Raw genomic sequence first — 25,157 nt, forward strand, 5'->3', positions numbered from 1 at the left:
GTTCTCAGAACAGGTTTTGGTCGTCTTGCGATGATAGATAGCATCCCGGGCTCGGGTGATGAGAGTCGCCGCGTTTTCTCAGCAGGGCAGGGAGGGTTTTGCAAAGAGGACTGAGTGCATTTAAAAGAAACGATTGCAGAGTTCGAAAGATCGCCGCCAGAGCAGGACAGCGCAAGGCGTCACCCCACCGCGCAGAGAACAAGCCGGTGCAGGTTTGTTGAGCGGGACCTCTCAGCGGGGCCCAAAATGGGAGCGTTCAGCCGAGGGTGCGCAGCGCGCCTGCGTCGTGCGTGCGCGCGCGCGGGCGCGCTCGCTCCCTCGGCCGCGCGCCCCGGCGCTCCCGAAAGCTCGCGTTCGCTCTGAGGCGGCGCGCGCTGTTGGTCCTCGCTGGCTCCGTTTACCTTAGGGACCCGCGGCCGCCCTGGGCCGGCGCTGCAGCCCCCTTGGAGGCCGACCCCCGAGGTGTGAGGTGAGCGACGAGGCGTGCGGCTGCCCGGCTGGCTTGGCTGGGAAAGGGCGCGGGCAGTGTGGGGAATGAGGAGGTGCCGCCGCGGCTGCCCGTTCCTCTGCCTAACCCTGTGCTGAGGAGCCACCAGCAGCTCCGGCACCTCCTCCTCAGGGATCGTTATTCTCGTCGCGGCCAAAACAAAAGCCTTCGGCGCCAGGCTGTGGCGGGGGTCGGAGGGGCTCCTCGGGACCCACAGCGCGCCGAAGGGGTGCGGAGGAGCCGACTTTGGGGTGCAGGCTGAGATGGGCAGATGCCTGGGAGATTATTAACCCTCTGCATCCTAAGCCCGCGCTGGGCAACCTGTGCGAGTGTGGACCGCGGCTCCCTCTCGGCCACCCTCCGCCCAAACCCTGGGCGGAGGAGGGTGTCTGGGCGCCCACTCCCTGGGTCGGCGCCGCGGGGGCGCGTGGCGCTCGGGGGAGAGTGGGTGGAGGACGCGGCGGCCGAGGGGGTGGGGGGAGGAGGACAATACATCTCGGGCTCCGGCGCCCCGGGTGCTTGGGGCCGGCCCGAGACCCACGTTAGAATTGCCCCTTGCCTGAATGTTGTTTCAGCATTTGGCCGACCTCTTATTTCCAGTGCCTAAAAGTTGTCCCCTCCATCCCATCAGTTTCCAAAGTCTGCACTGCCTCTCAGATGCCTCCCCCGCTGCCCTCATTTATGCTAATGTGTATTTGCCGTGAGGGTACTGCTGGGTAATTAATAGACGGCCTCTCAAATGAAGGTGCTGTAAAAGCATTTCAGGACATTTTAACATCTTCCCAGAAGCTCGTTAAATCTCAGGAGTCTTGGAGTTAGGTGCTCTTCTGTAGGAGAAAGAGGGCTTCTCCCCCTCTCCCTTTTCTCTCTCTCTCTCTTTCTTTCTTTTTTCTTTTCTTTTTATTAAAGAACAAAAGCGCGTGCCTTTAATTTAGCGGTGGGATAGATGTGAAGTTGAAAAGTATCCACCCAATAAAAGAGGTCCAATTTTTTGCCCAGAATTAAAATGGTATTTTGAATTTTGGTTTTCTTCTGAAATTGGGCAGATGCAGCAGCAGACCAGACCCAACGCCTATAAAAATGACTGCTGTATAAAAGTATCCAAACAAAATCTTATTTTAAAAAAGTGCTTTTGATAGACTGTAATGTTTATTTACAGGAATTGGGTTACTTTGCAAAGCCAATACTGCAAAGCAAGGAAACAAAGACCTGACTAACATGAGGGATGCTACCTCCCTCTTCAGCCTTTTAGTCTTCAGTGGTGTGCTGACAGTGTGAGGAATAGATAAATTCTTAGTTCTGTTATTAAGAAGCAAGATACTGCTTCACATCCATACTTTTAAGCAAATCAGTACTATCTTCTTGGGGGGTGGGGTGGGGACGAGGTCATTTACATGAACTACCAAGCCACAGCTAAGGGTAAAATGATTCAGAGTTAGGGAAAGTAGGAAAGAGGCGTGAAAGCTTAATGGGTGGGCTTGAAGGGATGGAGTTGAAGATAAAATATAATTCCCTCTCTAGCTGTCTCTCTCTGTCAATTAAAAAAAAAAAAAAGATGCACCCGTTCTCTTACCCTCTTGCCTTTTATTTAGTAAAATAACACGTTCCTCCTCTACCTGCCAAATGTTTTGAAACTATCAAGAGAATAAAACCTACCATCCTACCTTCTCTTTCTTAATATTTTTTATTTATCTCATCCGCTTACTAATATTCTCTACCTTTTCACCTCTCCTAAATCTATAACAGCGTCCCATTAATAGTAGAAGGAATGACTGTTGGGCCCTTTCATTCTTTTCCTCATCTTAGCTACGATATTCTTTTGAGCTTTATTTTGTGCTTTGAATATTTAGGTAGATTTTTCTTGAGAGTTCCATGATTGAGATAATTGAAGTAGGGAATGTTGAGAGGAATTTAATAAAGTGCACATTCTTCCTTTGTATAGTACAGTGTGGAAGGCTTTGTCATTGGGAAAGGAAAAAGGAGTTTTTAAGTCCTCTGTTTCCCATTTCAGGAAAAACTCTACCTGTCTTAAATTTCATATTAGTTTGTTAGTAAAACTATAAGATTGTATACACAAAAGTAATTCTGAGCTTATTAGTTTGTTGATGTTAGGCTTCTCTTACTCTGTTTTCTTTAGGAAACGTGGTAGGAAACAGTTCTTACATCTTTACCTTTCACAGAAGAGAGTGATGGTTGGCCTCATGGTTGGTTTTTTTTTTTTTTTTTTACTCCTAAAACTCTACAACTTTGGTTGCTTAAAGCTGTAGCTTCCCATGAAAAGACCAATAATGCAAATAAAAAGAGTGATTTGGTAAATGTTGAAATTCTGCAATAAAGATTTGAGGAAAGAGTAAGAACTCTTCACTGACTAGGGAGGAGTTTCAACTGATGATTGCATCAAAGTGCTTTTCACTTCATTTTGCTAAGAACTATTGACACTTTTGGTGGATCCAAGGAATGAAGTATTTAACTAGGCTAGTGAGCTCAGAACAACAACAACAACAAAATCCTGATTTCCAGATTTTATCTCTCTGAAATAATTTTACAGTCAAAGCATATACTTGCTAAGGGAAAAAGTTGGGTTTGATGTTAGGGGATTTTCTGATGAGTAGATCTTAATTGGAAAGGGAAAACTGGGCTGGAATTTCAATCCAAAATTATTATTTTTTTTTAAAGTTCAGAATCTGGCCATCCTTGAACTTTCCATTTTGGTGTTTTGAAGATTTGGGGTTTTTTGGTTTTATTTATTTATTTATTTATTTTTAAGATTTTATTTCTTTATTTGACAGACAGAGATCACAAGTAGGCAGAGAGGCAGGCAGAGAGAAAGGAGGAAGCAGACTTCCTGCGGAGCAGAAAGCCTGATGTGAGGTTCCATCCCAGGACTCTGAGATCATGACCTGAGCCAAAGGCAGAGGCTTTTACCTGCTGAGCCACCCAGGTGTCCCTGAAGATTTTGTTTTTTAAAGTAACCCCTACACCCAGTGTGGGGCTCAAACTCACATCACCCAGCACAAATTAAGAGTCACGTGCTCCACCTACTGAGCCACTCAGATAACCAATTAACTTTCCATTTTTGTTTTCAGATCTTTTGTTATAAGATCTTCTGGTTTCTTTAGTCTTAAAAGTAATCTTTAATTTGTAAAGTGAGGTGGATTTTGATGCCTATCATTCATTTTAATTTGACCCTAGATGTGTTTGTTTTTCCTTTTTTTTTTAATAAACCTTATCATCACTCAACACATTGGATGATTAGGTTATTTGTGGTAGTAGGTAGATGCCCAGATGGACTTTAAAAATTAGACAGATGACATAGAGCAGAAAGAGATCCTCATTCAGAGATTAATAGGAATCTAGGCCCTATGAATTAAATATGAAGCTATATAAACTTAGCAACCAGGAAACAAAATTTTGTGAATACATTCATTTTTTATGTAATAAGATGTGGAAAACAAAAGGCCAGAGAACACGTGGATTTTAGGAAAAGGAAAGTTACACTTAGAACAGTGACTATGCTCTGAGTGTATATTTTGTTTCTCTTACAATAAGAAACTTCATTATTTAGAGGTAGTCATTGCTAGTCCTTGCGGTGCATTTTTGGAAAACTGAAAGAAGACAAAAGAATATCGCCCCTGTTCCGACTGTAGCCATTGTGTGTGAGGCAGCCTTCGGATAGTATTTCTGAATTTGAAATGCAAAATGTTGTTTATAAGATGTCGAGAAAATTAAATCTAAACCAAGAATGATGAAATGGATCATTTTCTGTACAAAAAGTATGAATTGGAATAGAATTACTGAACCTAATCTTTTGCAGGACCCTCTTGATAGCCCCAGGACCTACTTTGTCAGTCTTTCTTCAGGATTCAGCCTGCTTTCCTCTTCACAGTTGCCACCTCCTGCTTTTCCCACCTAAGTGCTTTGGGTCTGGTTTTGCAGCTAACCTGGAGAAAGTCTTCTGAGATTGAATCTCCTACCCCTTTATTGCTGTTTTTCGGGACAAATACTCAGCTTATTTTATTTTAAGGGCTTTTACAATTTAACTGGTAATTAGGGAGTATCAGATTCCTAATATTATACATTTATAAAAATTAGATGTATCTAGACCTTTTGTTTTCTGATGGAATGATAATCAGACAACTTAGTTTTCCACATTGCTGTATGGAGAAGTGAGTGTGCCTCTCCTCCCACAAGTAGGGCATGAATAGCTGTTGCCATGTCACTCACTTTTTGATGGCCCCTGGCCCCTGAAGTTTGCTCCAGTTATGTTCACTCAGCAGGTCCCTTTATTTATCTGAGATGCTGCAGATTCTACTAGTAAACAGTATAATCTCAGTAAGAATGCCAAAATGACTGTTAACCTTTATTTAATGAGTTGGTATATTTTGGCAGGACCTCATGGGGTCCAGGATTTTCTCTATTTCCTGCAGATCTGGAACTTCAACTTATAGCTTTTCCGTAGATGACTCTACCTTAGGAAAAATGACTTTTTGCTATCCACACAGTCCTGTTTAGAAGCAGTATCTCATTGTTATTGAAGAGCGATTTGGAATGCATATCAAAAGTTCTTTTAAAATGTGCACACTGTTTGATTCAGCTGATCAGTGATCTGATTTTTTTCAGTACTGAAAACCAGTTTTTACTCAAACGAAATTGATCATCACTTTTTGGCTTTCCTTACTACCTGCAGTAGGGCATTAGAGTGTTCCTTTGCTTGTTCCTTAATTAGCAGCCAATAAATCAGTGATTCAACTAGTATTTATTCTTGTTAGCTAGTCAGCACACATTGGGAGGTTTAGCAGAGTTAATTATTCCATATACAGAATAATGTTCCATAGGTTCTTCTGTTAAATCTCAGAGCATTTATAATATATTTAAGCAGTTGAAATGGTTTTATTCTGTGTATATATTTTTTGACTGAAATAGGACATGTATGCTATTTAGAAAATTGTTTTAATTTTATTTTTTACTTAGTGTGTTGTTACTGACTATATAATATTCCACCATGTGGTTATACCATAGTGTGTATATTTTGTTTTTTGTTTTTGTTTTTTTAAAACAATTATTTTTATTAACATACAATGTATTATTAGCCCCAGGGGTACAGGTCTGTGAATCATCAGGCTTACACATTTCACAGCACTCACCGTAGCATATCCCCTCCCCAGTGTCCATAACCCAACCTTCCCACCCCCCAGCAACCCTTAGTTTGTTTTGCGAGATTAAGAGTCTTTTATAGTTTGTCTCCCTCCCAATCCTATCTTGTTTCATTATTTCCTTCCCTACTTTTTTTTTTTTAATGAATCCCTTATTGGTAGACTTAGGTTATTTCTAGTTTTTTATTCTATAGAGTGTTACTCTCATTTTGATTATGCATCATGTGTACTTGTGTGTTTATGTAGAATAAATTATAGATTTGTTGCATCAAATTGTGCACATTTTAAGGGCTTTTGAGGTAAGTAGCCATTTTTAAAATACCAGCTGTAAACCAGTTATTGGAATGTTGAAAATGTTCTCTTTTCTGCATCCTCTCCCATACTGTGTTCTTTCATTTGTTATTTCTGCCTGTCAGATTGGCAAAAGTGTTCTCTCATATTTGCATTTTTTTCATTATTAGTAAAGTCAAATATTTTTGTGTGTTTGTTGGTTATTTGTAACTCATTCGTAAATTTATGTCCTTTTCCCATTTTTCTATTAAAGTGTTATTCTTTATCTGCTTTTATTTTTTAAATTTGTTTTAGGTATTACTTTTGCTAAGCATATAATATTTAAATATAGCTATTCTCTTTAAATTACTTGGTTTTAGGGTAGAATTTCTCAAAATGTGACTTACAGACCATTTGTTACAGTACCTGAGGTGACCATTAGAATGTAGTTCGTTCTCCAGAGTTTCAAATTTCTTAGACCTCTAAGGGGATCCATGAATCTACCACTACACGTTAAAATTAGAGAGCCTCTCATTTGGAGGAAACATATTCTTTTAAGATTTTTACTGCCTTATTTTCTTTTTGTCTCACTGAATTCACTTTTTTTTTTTTTTTAAGATTTTATTTATTTATTTGACAGAAATCACAAGTAAGTGGAGAGGCAGGCAGAGAGAGGAGGAAGCAGGCTCCCCGCTGAGCAGAGAGCCCAATGCAGGGCTCGATCCCAGGACCCTGGGACCATGACCTGAGCTGAAGGCAGAGGCTTTAACCCACTGAGCCACCCAGGTGCCCCCTGAATTCACTTTTTATTTTAATAATCATAAACTGTAGTCTTAAAGTACTAAGATTTTCATCCTACTCTAGCCTAACAATAGATTTTCCAGAAGTGTTTTGATACATGGTAATTTGGGTGTTGTAGTACATAAAGGAAACTTTTTAAAGACAGTAGGAAGCTTCACTTGTATAGGAGGAAAAGGACTAATTTAAAGTAAAGTAGGGAGAAGTATAAGGAGGTGTCATCTAGTTTTAAAAACCCAATGAGATAGTTCTCATTCCTTCTTTTATATGATAGTCTTCTTTGAACCATAAATTTGAAATACCTGTTTGAAAAATTCGTCTAATAGCACCTGGGTAGCTCAGTCAGTTAAGCAAGCATCTGTCTTCGGCTCAGGAAATGATCTCAGGGTCCTTGGATCAAGCCCTGCGTTGGGCTCCCTCTTCATCAGGGAGCCTGCTTATGCACTCTCTCTAAAATAGATAAATAAAATCTTAAAAAAAATTAGTCTAAATGAAATTTGAAAAATTGTTGGTGTTACTATGTACATGTTCAAAAAAGGAGCAATGTTCTCTTTAGTTTTTTATTTTTTTAAGTTGAAAGCAGGTGAACATGCTGCCTAAGCAATAAACTACAAAAACTGAATTTACATGGATATTTTAATACTGTAACCAAGTAAAGCTTTCAGTAGTTATTTGACACATATTTAATGATATGCATAATTGTTACTGTGTTGCACATAATTAAGCTTAAATATAAACGACTGTGTTTACTACCAGTTTTCTGTAACCAGACCTCACATTTCTGGGGCCAGCTTGAAGGAGGAAAAAAATATGGCAGGCCAAAAAGCTGTCGCAAAGATCTCTAACTTAGAGATTTTGCACAGAGAATAGTCATTTGGGGCAGGGATTGCTCATAACTTAAGTGTTTCTAATTCAATTTTTTAGTATTCCCAATTCCTAGACTTTCCTTTTCCCTTCCACCACTCAATATCATGTACTAGAGGAAGAAATTGGAAAGATTCAGCAACTGCTTTATTTTCTCCAAATAGTTTTTTCTGCTTAGTAACTAAAGCTTGGGATGCAGCAGTCCCAGTCCCAAGCATTGATAGTGAACAAAGGACAGTTTCTTTCCCTGCTTCACTAAAAAGGGTCCAGGTCTCAAAGTCTAAGCTGTTGTGGTAAGCTTTAGTATTTACTTGGGTCTCTGAGAGTTTGTGAATCTGAACTCATGTGTTTTGAACATAGGCTCTTCACAACAAACACAGAAATAACCAATGTATATAAAACAAAATGAAATTTAACATCATTATTAAGCCAAATGAAAGTATCATAACTTAGTAAATGCTTTTTTCCTGCCAGACCTACCTTTCAGTCTGCCCACACCCTCTCAGCCCCAAATAAGATAGGTATTCTTGCCCCTGGAAAAGTAGGGGCAAGTGAGAAGAATCTAAAGTTTACTGAAAACTGTAACTGAGAATCATTCCTATTCTTGCTGTGATTTTTTGGGGGTGGTGGGGGGGATTTTTTTATTCTCTGCAGCCTGGCTATACAATGAAACATTTGTTAGTCAAATATTTCTACATCTATGATACTGCTTTTGCACTATCTGAAAAGATGATATAATGTTGGAAAAATTTCTTGATAGTACTTTTAGAACATTCTGTTTGCCAGTTCAATATTGGTTGATGGAGATCACCCTTGTATAAGTGTAATTTAGTGATAAAATTACCTAATGTTTGGTGCTACTTTACCATTTTATAAAGTACTTTTACATATATTATCTCATAATTCACTCACATATCATCCTTATCAGAGAGAGAGAGTATTTTCAGAAAGAAAAATTCTGAGTTCAGAGAAGTTAAATGATATGTTTATACTTACACAGCTAGTAAGGGACTTGAATTCGTATCTTTCAATTTATGTATATTTCACTGTTTTCACAGATACCTTCTGCCACGTCAGTTAATGTAAAAATGGACTATTAATGATTAAAACAGATACAAATTTTAAATTCAGTAATTTTGGTTATAAATATGGCATATATTTGGGGCGTCTGGGTGGCTCAGTGGGTTAAGCCGCTGCCTTCGGCTCAGGTCGTGATCTCAGAGTCCTGGGATCGAGTCCCGCATCGGGCTCTCTGCTCAGCGGAGAGCCTGCTTCCCTCTCTCTCTCTCTGGCTGCCTCTCTGTCTACTTGTGATTTCTCTCTGTCAAATTAATAAATAAAATCTTTTAAAAATAAATAAATAAATAAATAAATATGGCATATATTTAAAGATTTTATTTATTTGTCTAAGTATGGCAGATATTTAAATTTATGACTACAGCATAAACTTTTCAAAATGGATCAATTATAGCTTGTGACAAAGGAAAAACTGCCATTCTAGATAAGAACTTAAACTATATGTTATATTAACAATTGAAGGAAGAAGTTTTGCCTTTAAATTCTGGTTAAGGATTGTTTTAGTATTTCTGTCGCATAAATGATAAAGTAGAAAAACTATACCATGTTTCTGAAATACCCATGTATTTTATCTGTGAGGTCAGTGTGATTGATATCTGTCATCAAAGATTGTTTTCTTTATTTCTCTCTCTCTTAGTTCATTGTTGGTGTACGGAAACACAACTGACTTTTGTGTATTGATTTTGTATCCTGCAACTTTACTGAACTCATCGAAGACTTTAATATCAAGTCTACAATATTTTGAGAGGAAATTACTAATATCTCTCATTTAAAAAAATACTTCTCAGATATTTCAATCAAGGAAGAAATAGCTCTTCTCCTAAGATGGAATCTGTTGTTTGGGAATGTGGTTGATCAACTTGATATGTTGGCCAAATGTGCCCTATGTAATAAAATGAAAAGAAGAGACAAGATGATGTCATTTTCCCGTATTGTGAAACCAAAAACAAATGCCTTTTGTGAGACCAAGCTAACAAACCTCTGACGGTGCAAAGAGTATTTAACTGTTTGAAGAACTTAATAGTAAGATATAGAAGAAATACTTTCAAGCTGAGACCTGCAGGTATATAAAGATCTAAAATCCTTATTGAGTAGGCCTGATCAACCAAATCTCATTCAGATCCAGGAAGGATGGCTATGAGTCGGATCGTCTTCTACTTTTGGCCGTTGACTATGTTTGTGGGACATATAGGTGGGCACAGTTTGTTTTCTTGTGAACCCATTACCTTGAGGATGTGCCAAGATTTGCCTTATAATACTACCTTCATGCCTAATCTTCTGAATCACTATGACCAACAGACAGCAGCTTTAGCAATGGAGGTAAGACTTGATCTATTATTTGACATATCCTAGACAGTGATTCTTATATTGTGTTATTAACTAATCTAATGAATGTGTCTGACAAAAAAAACCAGAAGAATGTTATTTTAAACTATATCTTCTACATTAAGAAGTTACATATTTAGATTCGACTCTAGTAGATTGAGGAATTCATGTTTGGGGAATGTTACTCTTGACCTATTTTTTGATATGCTTTTATAAAGAAATATGAAACACTGGAACATGGAAGATAATAGCCATTCAGAAGTTTAAAATTGTCCAGTTATGATATGATTACATTTTTTCTGTTTGGCTGATGATAAAACCTCAGATAAAGAGTAGAATATAATAATAGTCACAGTTCAGCCCTTACTTATTGACGGGAAGGTGATCTTGTAAAGTAAGTTCTTTGTTCAGCCTTTAGGCTGGGGGTTTATGGTATTTGAATATTCTTAAAATTAAAAAAAAATTTTTTGGCTTTACCATCACATCAATTTAAGAATTATAACTCCTGGTAAACAAAAAAGGTTTAGTGGTATAAATTTTCTGCCCTTGACCTCTCCCAACTTTGCAAAAATGTGTTGTCTTACCTGAATTTTTCTAATGGTAATTTTTCAGGTAACTTTTTAATTATTTTACTTTAGAAACTATGACAAATTAATGGCTATAGTGAACAATAGGTTTAATTAAGTGTGCATGCATTTCTACAGAGGTTTTAGAATTGTGAACAAGGATAATATGTTTACCAGATAGGAGCTAGGAGGCAGCAGGTGGTGACAATAGGAAGCATAGGCTTTGGAGTTATACAAACCTGGGTTTGAATTCTAGCTTTACCACTTTCTAGCTGTATTACTTTAGGCAAGTTATGTGAACTTTCTTACCATAGTTTTTTTGCTTGTAAAGTGGAGCTAATAATTATACGATAATGTTTTGTAGTTTAGTCTGTAATCTATTGTTACAGTGCTTTCAGCACATTGAAGCCTATATGTTTTAGAATGCTTCATTTTATGGCAAAAACCAAAGATTCATTACTTCCAAGTAAACTAACATAAATGTGTCTGGGAAAATTTGTAGAAAGATGATTATAGATTTTGAAATGTGAAAGGTATCTTATATATTCCAGACTACTAGAGCGGTTGAACAAAACATTTTCTGCTCTTCTAACTATATAAGGTCTAACTGGTAAAGAGATTTGGTATAGACTATCAGATTAGGATACAAAAATGGATATTGGTTTAATACATTAATTTGGTTCTGGACATAGTAGTCCTTACTGTGTATTGAACCCATCAATTCTCTTACAAAACAATTGAAGTAGGAATACCTTTGTTTTTAGTATCATTATGTCAGTATAACTCCTTTAGAAAGCAAATAGGGTACTAAGAAGCAAGTTACCAAGATATTTGAACTGATTTGGGTTCTTTTATCTCTGCTTCGTAGTAGCTTTGAACTTTGAGCAAGTCACTTAACAATTTCCTTAGCCTTGGTTTCATTTGTGAAAAGGCAGTAAATAACAAAAAACCTCGAAGGCCTGTTAGGATTAAACTTATAAAGTAGCTAGCAAAGTGTATGGCACACAGTAGGTTAACTTCAGATGATTCTATTCCAACTACCATTTCTAAATGATCCTAAAGAGAAAGTACTAGAAAGATAATGTATTTGTTCCAAGTGAACTTGCATTCCTAGGTGTATGCTCTTGGGACATTCAAAATAATGGCATAGTAAGCTATCACTACCCTCCTCTTAGAGTTGCATGTGTAGTCTAGATCTTTTATTGGCAATAAGGTTGCTTCTGTTTAAATTCCACACATTAGGAGAGAGCACCTAGGTGGGCAATATTTTCTGAGAGAAAGCTCTAGTTCTTTGAAGCAAACAATGCTGCATGGTTGTCATATCAAGACACTGATGCCACTGACAGAATTGTCAGACAGTTTGAGTATAAAGTTTCTGTAATAGCAAAGGGCAGGAAACTTAGTAGTTTCCATCCTTCCAGATAGACGTAAGGAAACAAGGACATGGAAACTCAGCAGTTTCCATCCTTCCAGATGGAAGTGAGGATTCTTGGGTCCTTACAAGGACTTGAATCTGCTGATGACACCCTTTATCTCTGATCTTAGAGTGTATCTGTCAACTTTTACCAGGAGCAAGTAGTTGGAGCAAATTGAAGAACATTTTTGAGTGTTCACTGTGGGACAGGGTGAGTTGAAAGATAGTTTCTTAGGGCTAGCATCATTCTGCTTTCCCATGTTTCAAGTCTGCTTTGGGTTCATTCCTGTACTGATCTGGTGAATCATAATGAGTGCCCAGAAGAGAATAGTACATGATAGTGAGCTAGGATACCACAGATGAGAGAAAATACAAAATCTGGGTTATTTCAAATATGATTATTCACAGTCAGTCAGTTGGCTGTTCTTTCATTGTAGGTGTAAGATTCTTTGTACTTTCATTGAAATTGGAACATGTTTAAATAAATGGGTTAAGTTTCAAGTCATTAAGTTGGAAAAGAAAAGATCTTTTCTAATGTGTTTATTATTTCTCTATTTCTCCCTTCGAAAACATACTCATCTATACACAAACATACACACTAAATTTTTATGAGTTCTTAACTTGGTATCTTTTCCCCGCCAATGGTTTTTGATAGGGAAAAAATAAAACAAAGTAAAACTTCTCATTCCTGAGTTTCCTAAACCATTTTGAGCTATCCAAATTTCTAAGTAAATTTTTGGGAGCTGTCCAGCATGGACAACAAATTGTCAACAAATTGTTAGTAACTACCTTTACCAACCACACATTATCAGGTATTTATGACTGCAGTGGTAATGAAAGAGATCTGAACTGTCTTTCCCCGTATACTGGATAATTAAATACATTTGGATAGGAAGGACACAGTTTAGTGAAATGGGGATAGGAAATTTTGTATTTTGCTGCTAACTAGTTTTATAACTTCTTTATGTTGGTTTCCTCTAGGAAGTGAATGTCTTTCACTGTCCATTTTATAAGGTTGTTAAGATCAAATGATATGGGATGCCTAGGTGGCTCAGTTGATTAAGTATCTGCCTTTGGCTCAGGTCATGATCCCAAGGTCTTGGGATTGAGTCCTACATCGGGCTCCTCGTTCAATGGGGAGGCTTCTTTTCCCTCTGTTTTTCCCTCCCTCTTCTCCTTCTGCTTACCACTCCCCCTGCTTGTGCTCTCTCTCTCTGTCTCTGACAAATAAATAAATAAAATCTTTTAAAAAAAAGGTCAAATAATGTAAGTGGTATGTATATGTAAAAACTGAAAAGTTAAAGTGCTGTGTGAATGCAAAGCAGTAGTCCTTATCGCCTATCACCCTGATTAACTTCAGTTAGTGTGTGGAACAAGCATTCATCTCTTTACAATAAGGATCACTTGTCTACTCTTTTTTTTTTTTAAAGAATGAGAGAGAGGGAACCCACACACTCAAGTCAGATGTGGGGGTGGTAGAGAGAATCTTAAGCAGGCTCCATGCCCAGTGTAGTCCCTGATTTGGAGCTTGATCCTGTTACCCTGAGATCATGACTTGAGCTGAAATCAAGAGTAAGACACCTAGGGAATGCAAGCTGGTGCAACCACTCTGGAAAACAGTGTGAAGGTTCCTCAAAAAACTGAAAATAGAGGTACCCTATGACCCAGGGATTGCACTACTGGGTATATAACCTAAAGATACAAACGTGCTCTGAAGGGGCACGTGCACCCAAATGTTTATAGCAGCAATGTCCACAATAGCCAAACTATGGAAAGAACCTAGATGTCCATCAACAAATGAATGGATAAAGAAGATGTGGTATATATACACAATGGAATACTATGCAGCCATCAAAAGAAATGAAATCTTGCCATTTGTGACAACGTGGATGGAACTAGAGGATATTATGCTTCGCGAAATAAATCAGTCGGAGAAAGACAACTATCATATGATCTCCCTGATATGAGGAAGTGGAGACACAATGTGGGGGGTTTGGGGGGTAGGAAAAGAAAAAAATGAAAGAAGATGGGATCAGGTGGGAGAAAAACTGTAAAAGACTTGATCTCAAAAAACAGAGGGTTGCTGGAGGGGAGGAGGTACGGGAGAGGTGGGTGGGGATATGGACTTTGGGGAAGGTATATGCTATGATGAGTGCTGTGAAATGTGTAAACCTGGCGATTCACAGACCTGTACCCCTGGGGATAAAAGAACATTATATGTTTATTAAAAAAATTTTTAATTAAAAAAAAAAGAGTAAACTGACTTAGCCCCCCAGGCTTCCCTACTTTTTTTTGTTTTTTAAAGAAACCAGACCGCTAAAGAATAATCAGAGGAAGAAACTCTTGGGATTGTTTATGTTTGCCTCCATTTCTTGTTTCCTTTTGTCATCCTCATTAAAGATTTTCTGTTGTATGGGAAAGCTGGCAGTGAGATACATCCTACAAGAAACACAGAACCTAAAAGCTGAAAATGCTGGTATCTTTTATGATTCATTAAGAGCAAAGCATGTTTGAACCAGTCTTCATGTTATCCAAACTCAAACTGTGACTTTAAAAAAAAAACTTTTATTGTAGATAATTTCAATTTTATAGAAATATAGATAAGATAGTATAATGGATACCATATACCAATTACCCATTATCCAGCTTCAAAAATTATCAACTCACAGCTAGTTTTGTTTCATTTATGACTACGAATCCAACTGGGTTACTTTGAAGCAAATCTCAAACACCATAATTTCATCTATAAATATTTCTGTATTTATCTCTAAAAAGTAAAACTCTTTCAAAATATATAAGCACCATATCTTTATCACTTCCTCCATATCATCAACTCTCTAGTAAATTCAAATTACTCTGATTATTTCAGTTTTTTTTATAGTGGCTTTTCAAATCAGGATTCATATATTGCATTCAACTGTTATGTCTCTTAAGTGTTTTTTATTATATAATTTCTTCTTCCCTTTCCTCTCTCCTTTTTCTCTTACAATATGTTTGCCCTGTAGAGTTTCCCATAGTCTTTATTTTGCTGATTGCATCCCTGTGGTTTTGTTTACCAAGTTCCTCTGTCTCCTTTTTTGATTTTTTTTTAAGAAAACTTCTTAGGCACATAATATCTGGTTGTCACTCTTTATAATTTTGGCAGCCATTCATGATCCTCTCCTAGATTGTTAATTTCATTAAAATTTTGCAAAATGGTGATACTCTAATTCTGTCATTCTTCATTTCTCAGCTGGGCTGGAATGCTTTATAAACAGAAACAACTTCTTATTGACTGTTAGGCTACAAAGTTACACTCCTGTACAGTTTATATAAGAAAGACAGGATAAATTCTTGATCATTCTCCAGTATTTATTAGTTTTTAAGATAATGAGTTGATTCCCAGGCATGCTTCAAAGGTGATCAATGAAGTCTTTTTTTTTTTTCCCCAAAGTATCATTATAAACTCATGGATTTAACATATTTGATGTGTTTCAATCCATTGCAGTTACTGTTCTTCCTACTGGCACTCTAATAGCATTGTCTTTGGTAGTGGGAGCCTCTTCAAGGTAGCTCCTGGTTTTTGACACTACCCTAGTAGTCTGTCATGGCTTCTTTGCTTTTTGGTATGATCCAAAGAAACTCTTTTCTTAAAAATCTGAATTTTCTTAAAATTCTTGAAGTTTGAATCAGAGATTTCTTTAGAGTGCACTGGTTCCTTTTAGTTGGAAATGATATTTAGAGACCACTATTTGGGTTCTAAGCCTATTGATCCTAGGTTAGTCATTTTTAGGCCTATTTGTGGACAAAGCTAGGAAACACTTTTTTTTTTTTAAAGAAAGTACATCATGAGTTTTTACTGATACTTTCAATTCAAATAATAGTGCAAAATTTTTATTTAACATTTAAAAATCTTGTTTCTCTTTTTTCTAATACTAAAGCTTTATGTACATACACATTATAGAATTTAAGAATATTAGCATTATTACTAACAATATGATTACTGAAAGGAGTTTCATTTTTTTTTATACTTCTTTTTGTCCTTAGGGGTGTAACTCACCACAGACATAGTAAAATTACTGTATTTTAAAGTTAAATACTTCTCTGTGTGGTTAAACTCAATACTTATTTAGATTCATATGTTTCATTTTTTGAGGGATGACTTTAAAAAATTTTTTTGGTTTAAGTTTCTTTCTTTCTAATTAATTGTTTTGAAACTTTATACATAGAACAAGATACATTCAGAGAAGTCTAGTTTCTGGCCCTTCCCCTTCTACCTTCTTCTTTCCTTCCTCTTAAACATAGTCATATAAAGGTTTTTGTTTATTCTTCCATTAAAAAGTTGTAAATGCAATATAATATTTATATAAAATGTTTATGTAATGTCTGTCCATGTATATTTTTTCAACTTTCTTTGGTATAGTGTCATACTATTTGTTTTTTTTGTGTTCCTTTAACAATTTATCATAGATATTCCATAGTAGTATTTATAGGTATTGCTCATTAAAAAATTCTTTTAGAATTGGCAAAATACATACAAACTTCATCATTCCAACCCTTTTAGGTTCAATGGCATTAAGTATATTCATCTCGTTATGCAGTCATCACCACTATTCATCTCTAGCACTTTTTAATCTAACAAAACTAAAACTCTACCAAGTAAACAGTAACTCCCCATACTACCTTCCTTCAAGCCCCCGGCAACCACATTCTTTCTTCTCTCTGAATTTAACTATTCTTGGTACCTAATATAAAAGGTATCATGATATTTGTCCTTTTGTGATTAGCTTATTTCACTTAACATCATGTCTTCAAGGGGCGCGTGGGTGGCTCAGTCGTTAAGCGCCTTCGCTTAGGTCATGATCCCAGGGTTTTGGGATTGAGTCCCACATTCGGCTCCCTGCTTAGCAGGAAGCCTGTTTCTCCTTCTCCCACTTCCCCTGCTTGTGTTCCCGCTCTGGCTCTCTCTCTCTCTCTGTCAAATAAATAAATAAAATCTTTAAAACAACAACAACAACAACATAACGTCTTCAGGGTTTATCCTTGTAGCATATGCCAGAATTTCCTTCCTGTTTAAATCCAAATAATATTCCGTTCTATGTGTATACCACACTTTGTTTATCCACTCATCCATCAAACACTTGTGTTGCTTCTACCTTTTGGGCTATTATGAATAACGCTGCTATGAACATGGGTGTTTAAGTTTCTGCTTTCAATTTTGGGGGATATATATACCCAGAAGTGGAATTGCTGGGACATATGATAATTCTGTGCTTAATTTTTTGAGGAACCGCCTTACTGTTTGCCATAGCAACTGCTCCATTTTACATTCCCATCAGCAGTGCCACAAATGTTCCAATTTCTCCACATCCTTGTCAACACTTGTTATTTTCTGGGTTTGTTTTTCTTTTTCTTTTTTTTTAATAGTCATCCTAGTGGGTGTTAAATTGCCCTTACTTTTTTTTTTTTCTTTTTTTTTTTTTACTCAATTCCTATTGATGGACTTTTGGGTTGTTTTTAGTCTTTTCCTTTTGAAATCAAGGCTTGTCCTTACTCATTTTTGTATGCCCCAAATCCAACAAGTGCCTCACACATAGGAACTGCTAAATTACTAGAAAATAAAAATGTTTGTATTAATTAACAAATTTAAGTCCCTTAAGAGGTGAGAGTAGTCTTGATCATGTTTATATTATACCTAAGCAGTTAATTTCCTTCGGTTGTAAATAGAAGTGTGCTTGATGGGGATGGTAATCCCAGTTCCAAAGGCACCATATAACTATGAACACTGGTATTTTACTTTGCCTTTTGAGGGTTGGGGAGTAAATCAAAGTGACTCAGAGCTTTAGGCAGGCATCATGTGTTTGTACTTTTAAATGTTGTAATTAAGCAAAAGAACAGAGCAACCTGTCTTTCCCATCTCTAGGGCTCTAATGTTCCTTCTGCATTAAATAGTCTCTTCTTGATCTTTGTCAAAATTCTAATGGCTATACTTGATACATTATTAAATAGGAAAAAAAAGGAGTGGATAACATTATATATGGTATCACCCTGTTTTTGTTAAAAAATACATGTGTGTGTGTTTATGCGGAGTAAGTGATCTGGAAGGATTTTCACCAAGGCCAACAGTGGTTTTCCTGAATTAGCACAATTTATGTTTCCTGTGTCTTATTTAATATTTTTAAATTTTTCTATAAGAAACACATGCTTTTAAAATAGTTAAATGGTTAGTGCAGAAACTTGATTTTTAATAATCCCAACCACTCTTTGTGTTTAGTTCTCAGTTACAGTACCCAAGAGTTAGTATTTATTAAATATATTTTGGTTCAATGACTGAAACACAAGGAAGAACTTGGTAAATGCCACAAGAAAGGATTCAAAAGAGAGAAGGAAGGATCTTCTGCGAAAGGGATCAATTGTAGACAGTATTTGAATGGGCCTTGAAAGTTTTGTTGTTGTTGTCTTTTGTAAGAGAATAGTGTAATATACTCCTATGTAGTAATAATTATTAACATTTTCTTGGTAGGCTTTTTAGAAAATGAAATTTGATTGCAATTCATGGTTTGTATCATCAGGTTACATGCCCTATCAGATTTACTTCCCTAATTGTCTTTTGTTTGGGTTTACTCTTAATGTGGTTTTATCAAAGCAAACAACAGTCTAATGAAGTAGCTTGAGAAGTCTATTGTGTGACAGGGAAACCAGTCCGGAATTAAGAATCTTCTAAATTGAAAAATGTACATATAAGCAATGGGGAATTAATAGCATTTAGTTATTTCTGAGTTGAAAAAAAAACTTAAAAAAATTTTTTTTCATTTTCTTATGTGACAAATCACTTTAAAGGAATACCTTTAAAGTACTTATTTTCAATTAAATTATGAAGTGTGGTAGAATTTTGTTTGTAAGGTTTTATCTTTTGAGAAAGATCATAGTTTAGAACTATTGATGATATTTGAAAAATATTAAAACTTCCTTAAAAGTCAAGTTTTATCGCTTCTCTGGGAATTCCCCTTTGACTTAAGAAGATAAACATGTTCATCTCATAATGGCAAATTTCTGTAAATCACCTTACTGAAATATTGTTAGAGAGTGTTTAGTACCCTATCTCAAGACATTTTTTAAAATTAAGATCTGTAGAAGAATAATCTGTAGGATTAAAGGTGTTTTTCAAACCTAGAATTTTTAAATACAAAATAATTCTTAAAGCTTTAGAAGTTACTGAGAATTTATTTTTACAGAAAAGGAGTTTTTAAAGGATCTTATTTTAAATCACATGGAATTATTCTAAAAAGTTGTTTTTGAATAACTTCTTATTCTGTTTTGGATCTGAAATATAATGAATACCATATTTTGAATTTCCAAGGCCATTCCACTGTTGGTTTCACGTTTAGTGAATTTAGTCATAATATTCCCAAACGCAGTAGGATACAGTTTCTATGGTTACCAGACCCTTTGTAGAGTGACAAAGATTGGAATTCTGATTCTCATGAGTCAAATTTTGGCCTTTGACTGTGTCCCCTTTTCATACCCCTTGCTAAGCTTGGGCTGTTGCTGTGCTTGAAGGCTTGTCAGCTAGCAGGTTCCTATGGTAACAGGAATGGAAATTTGAAAGAAGAAAGAGAATGGGAGCACAAAGGCTTGGTTGATTTGAATTTGAACAAAGAATGGAAGGTTCCATGTAGTGCACCTTTGTTGTAGAAACCAGAAATTTAATTTTAGAAAGTTACTTTTCAGTTTGTAAACTTCCTATACCCTGGTTGATTTAGTCAACAAAAAGCATTACTGTTTAAGGAGGTACGCAGTAGGAATCTTCAAAAAATTTAACAGTTAAATTGTTTTTCTATTTGATAGAGCTTTAATAGTATTATCCAATATATTCTCAACTTTACAGTATTCAGGCTACCTCTTTTCATTTTGATTTTGCTGAGTTTAACTCCAATGAGTTAAAACCAAGGTGATTTGCTCATTTGAAAAATAGTAATATTAATATTTCTGTTTTTATATAACTGATTTATTGAGGTAATTAGTGTACAAACTTGGACCCATTTAAAATGTTTGGTGTTTTGACACATGTGTATGCTGTGAAACCATCAACACAAAATATAGAACATTTCCATTACCTCAAAAGCTTCCTTGTGTGCCTTTGTAGTCTACCCCCCCTTCACGCCCTGCTCCAAGCAACTACTGATCTGTTTTCTGTCATTGTGGATTAGTTTTCATTTTCTAGAGTTTCATATAAATGTAATCATACAATATCTACGTTTTGATGTCTGGTTTCCTTCACCCAGCATAATGTGCATCTGTGCTTTGCTTTGCTTTTTAATAACATCATTCCAGTTGACTTTCAGTTGTTGAGAACAGGGCATTCAAATTCAGCAGGGTTCTTTAGGCCCACCATGTGGGACTGCAATAGCTCTGTTAACTTGCAACTCTTCTCTGATCGCCTTCTAAGCTTTTACTGGGTTCTGTGTGCTATTTCATAAACTATTATTTATATGTTATTAAGACCATTTTACAGAGGAGAGAACTGAAGTTTAGAGAGGTTATGTGGAATAAATTGGTTAAGTTCAAGGGCTCTAGATAGGAATGCCAGGGTCTTGACTCTTGGGTCTGTCTTTGTATCTCTGTGATCTTGGGCAAGTTACTTAATTTTAATGTCTCATTTTCCTCATATGTATTATAAAATGTGATTAATAATTATCAGGAGGATTAAATGAGATAATCTGTGGGCAACTGGGTGGCTCAGTGGGTTAAGGCCTCTGCCTTCGGCTGAGGTCATGATCCCAGGGTCCTGGGATCGAGGCCCACATCGGGCTCTCTGCTATGCAGGGAGCATGCTTCCTCCTCTCTCTCTCTGTGTCTGCCTCTCTGCCTACTTGTGATCTCTGTTAAATAAACAAATAAACAAACAAACAAATAAATAAATAAATAAAATGAGATAATATGTATAAGGCACTTAGCTGCCTATCCCTTTAGTGCCAGTGAATGTTAGCTGAGATGCACAGTACAGGGTACCTACAGCTAATAAGTGGCAGGAGCATAAACTTGTAGCTTTAGGCTCATTGTTGACTGTACAAAATAATCAAATCAATTTTATAATTCATCTATAATACACAGATGAAGGTTTTACTAACATAGTAACATAACAATATCAGATTGGTTGATATTTTATGTGTTCTAAGTACCAAGCAAGTTTTGAGACTTAAGGCATACATGAAAATAAAGACGTACAAATGCTCATAGGTATGATGCATGTACATGTCATCAATATGTGAATGTAATAACGTTTTTAACTTTTAATTTTAAAGTAATTATAGACTCATGGGAAATTGGAAAAAGAGTACAAAGAAATTCTGTGTACACTACCTAGTCCCTGCCCCCTCCCAGCCCCAGTCTTTGTACATTATATAATTGTCATACAGCATAAAAACTAGAATTTAACTTTGATGCTATCTATAGACCTTATGATATTTCACTAACTTTTAAATGTACTCATTTTTGTGTGTGTATATGCATGTGTCCGTGTATGTAGTCTTTGCAGGGTTTTTTTGTTTTTGTTTTTAAATAAGCTCTGTGCCCAAGGTAGGGCTTCCGCTCACAACAAGATCTAACGCTCACAACTAGATCAAGAGGCATGCTCCGTGGTCTGAGCCAACCATGTGCTCCTAGTTTTTGCAATTTTACCACATATGTAGATTTGTGTAGCCAGTGCTACAGTTAAAGAACTGTTTTCAAAGGAAACACAAAGGAACCACTAAGGAACTCTCTTATGCTTCCTTTCTCCCTCTGCCTTTTTCCCAATCCTGAACAGCCACTACTTTGTTCTCTTATCTGTAATTTTATCATTTCAGAATGTTATATAAATGGAATCATACATTGTGTAATCTTTTGAGATTTTTTTCATTTAGCATAATAATCATTTGAGATCCATACAAGTTCTGTGTATCAATAGTTATTATTTTTAATTTCTGAATATTTTGTTATCCAGCTGTACCACAATTTGTTTAATCAACCACCCATTGAAGAACATTTGGGTTGTTTCAGATCTTTGCTATTATAAATAAAGCTGTTATAACCATTCATGTACAGGTTTTTGTGCAGACATAAATTTTTATTTTGGGGGAATAAATGCCCAGAAGGTGATTGCTGGATCATATGAGAAGCATATGTTTGGAATTTTAAGAAACTGCTAAACTATTTTCCATGGTGGTTGTATCATTTTATATTCTCACCAGCAACACATGAGAGATTTATTTTTCCTATATTCTTACTACCATTTGGTATTGTCATAATTTTTTATTTCAATTTTTCTAAAATGTGTATAGTGGTACTTCATGCAGTTTTAATTTACATTTCCCTCATGGTTAATGATAATGAATGTCTTTTCATGTACTCAATTTGCCATTCATATATCCTTTTTGGTAAAATTTCTGTTTATGTCTTTTGTTCATATTGCATGAATTCTTATTTTTGAGTTTTGAGACTTCTACATATAGTCTAGATAAAAATCTGTTGTTGGATATATGGTTTACAAATAGTTTATCCTAGTCTAAAGTATGTTTTTACATCCTTTTAATAAGAGAAGAGAAGTTTTAAATTTTAATGAAGTCCAGTTTACCTTTTTTTAAATTTATCTTTTATGGATTGTCCTTTTGGTATAAGAATTCTTCACCTAACTCTTGGTCTGGAAGATTTTTTCTTTGTTTGTTTTAAGTTTTATAGCTTTTATGTTTTGCATTTAAATCCATGCATCCCTTTTGAGGTAATCTGTATAAGGTATGGTTCATTTTCTTGTCTATAAATATCTACTACCTCCAGCACCATTTGTTGAAAAAACTGTCCTTTCACCATTGAATTGCTTTTGCTCCTTTCTCAAAAATTGTCAATCCTTGTATGGTTTAATTCTGGGTTCTCTCTTATATTCTTTTTTTTTTCTTTTAAAGATTTTATTTATTTATTTGACAGAGATAGACCAAACAGGGGGTAGGGGGAGAGAAGCAGCTCCCCACTGAGCAGGGAGCCCAATGCAGGGCTCAATCCCAGGACCCTGGGATCATGACCTGAGCTGAAGACAGATGCTTAACCAAATGAAGGCAGATGCTTAACTAAACCAAGGGCCACCCAGGTGCCCCTTCTTTATTATGTTCTATTGATCTTTTGTATCTGTCTCTCCACTGATACCACACTGTCTTGATTACTGTTAGCTATATAGTAAGTCTTAAAATTGGCTGGCATGATTCTTCCCAATTTTTTTTTCAAAATCTATTTTGTTTTTAAATATAATTTAGAATAAACTCATCTTTATCTACTAAAAGTCAAGGTACATTTTGTTTTGTTTTATGTTATGTTAGTCACCATACAGTACATCATTGGTTTTTTTGTGTTTTTTTAAATATTTTATTTATTTGTTTTACAGAGAGAGAGATCACAAATAGGCAGAGAGGAAGGCAGAGAGAGAGAGAGGGAGAAACAGGCTCCCTGCTGAGCAGAGATCCTGATGTGGGGCTCCATCCCAGGACCGTGACATCATGACCTGAGCGGAAGGCAGAGGCTTAACCCACTGAGCCACCCAGGCACCCCACATCATTAGTTTTTGATATAGTGTTCCGTGATTCATTGTTTCCATATAACACCCAGTGCTCTGTGCAGTACCTGCCCTCTTTAATACTCGTCACTGGACTAATGCATCCCCCACCCCTCTCCCCTCTAAAACCCTTAGTTTGTTTCTCAGAGTCCATAGCCTCTCATGGTTCGTCTCCCTCTCCCATACCCCCCTCATTTTCCCCTTCCTTCTCCTAATGTCCTCTATACTATTTCTTATGTTCCACAAATAAGTGAAACCATATGATAATGGACTTTCTCTGCTTGACTTATTTCACTCAGCATAATATCCTCCAGTCCCATCCATGTTGATGCAAAGTTGGGTATTCAGCCTTTCTGAAGGCTGTTAATATTCCATTATATATATGAACCACATTGTCTTTATCCATTGATCTGTTGAAAGCCATCTTGGCTTTTTCCACAGTTTGGCTATTGTGGACATTGCTGCTATGAACATTGGGGTGCATACGGCCCTTTTTGTCACTACATCTGTATCTTTGGGGGTAAATACCCAGTAGTGCAATTGCTGGGTCATAGAGTAATTTTATTTTTAATTTTTTGAGAAACATCCACAGTGTTTTCCAAAGTGGCTGTACCAACTTGCACTCCTACCAACAGTAAAAGGGTTCTCCTTTCCCCACAACCTCTCCAACATTTGTTGTTTTTTGCCTTGTCAATATTTGCTGTTCTAAGTGGTGTTAGGTGGTATCTCAGTAGTTCGAATTTCCCTGATGGCTAATGATGATGAACATTTTTTCATTATCTGTTAGCTATTTGTATGCGTTCTTTGGAGAAGTGTCTGTTCATGTCTTCTGCCCATTTTTTAACTTGATAATTTGTTTTTTGAGTGTTGAGTTTGAGAAGTGCTTTATAGATCTTGGATATCAGTGCTTTGTAGTGTCACCTGCAAATATCTTCTCCCATTCCGTGTGTTCCCTCTTTGTTTTGTTGACTGTCCCTTTGCTGTGCAGAGCTTTTTATCTTGAGGAAGTTCCAAAAGTTTTCGTTTTTGCTTTTATTTCCCATTTTGATTTTGTTTTGTTTTATCTTGATGAAGTCCCAAAACTTCATTTTTGCTTTTGTGTCTTGCAAGAAGTTGAAGATGTTACTGCCTATGTTCTCCTCTAGGGTTTTGATGGATTCCTGTCTCACATTGAGGTCTTTTATCCATTTTGAGTTTGTCTTTGTGTATGGTGTGAGAGAGTGGTCGAGTTTTCATTCTTCTGGTTCCATACACATTTTAGGCTTGTTTGTTCTAGCAGTTTGAAAAATGCCATTAGTATTTTAATGGGAATAGTGTTGAAAGTGTGGATTGCTCTGGGCAGCATAGACATTTTAACAATGTTTATTCTTAACAATTCATGAGCATGGCATGTTTTCCCATCTTTTTTTTTTTTTTTTAAAGATTTTATTTATTTATCAGAGCGGGGGGGAGAGCGAGCACAGGCAGACAGAATGGCAGGCAGAGGCAGAGGGAGAAGCAGGCTCCCCGCTGAGGAAGGAGCCCGATGTGAGACTGGATCCCAGGATGCTGGGATCATGACCTGAGCTGGCAGCTGCTTAACCCACTGAGCCACCCAGGCGTCCCGTTTTCCCATCTTTTTATGTTTTCTTCAATTTCTTTC

General features: G+C 36.6%; 1 protein-coding gene across 2 annotated transcripts in view; it reads left to right on the forward strand.

Annotated features, from left to right (window-relative positions):
- The first annotated feature begins 308 nt into the window (after window positions 1–308).
- Window positions 309–25,157, forward strand: part of FZD3 (frizzled class receptor 3) — a 93,870-nt gene continuing 69,021 nt past the window's right edge. The window contains exons 1-2 of one of the 2 annotated variants that reach the window (XM_082726878.1): window positions 309–469; window positions 9,287–9,969. In XM_082726878.1, the coding sequence (XP_082583004.1) occupies window positions 9,781–9,969 (189 nt within the window). In that variant the 5' untranslated portion in view covers window positions 309–469; window positions 9,287–9,780. The remainder of the gene's footprint in view (window positions 470–9,286; window positions 9,970–25,157) is intronic. The other variant, XM_082726879.1, reaches the window with a different exon arrangement.

The sequence above is a fragment of the Mustela nivalis genome (genome assembly GCF_964662115.1).
Source record: "Mustela nivalis genome assembly, chromosome: 4".
Taxonomy (NCBI): domain Eukaryota; kingdom Metazoa; phylum Chordata; class Mammalia; order Carnivora; family Mustelidae; genus Mustela; species Mustela nivalis.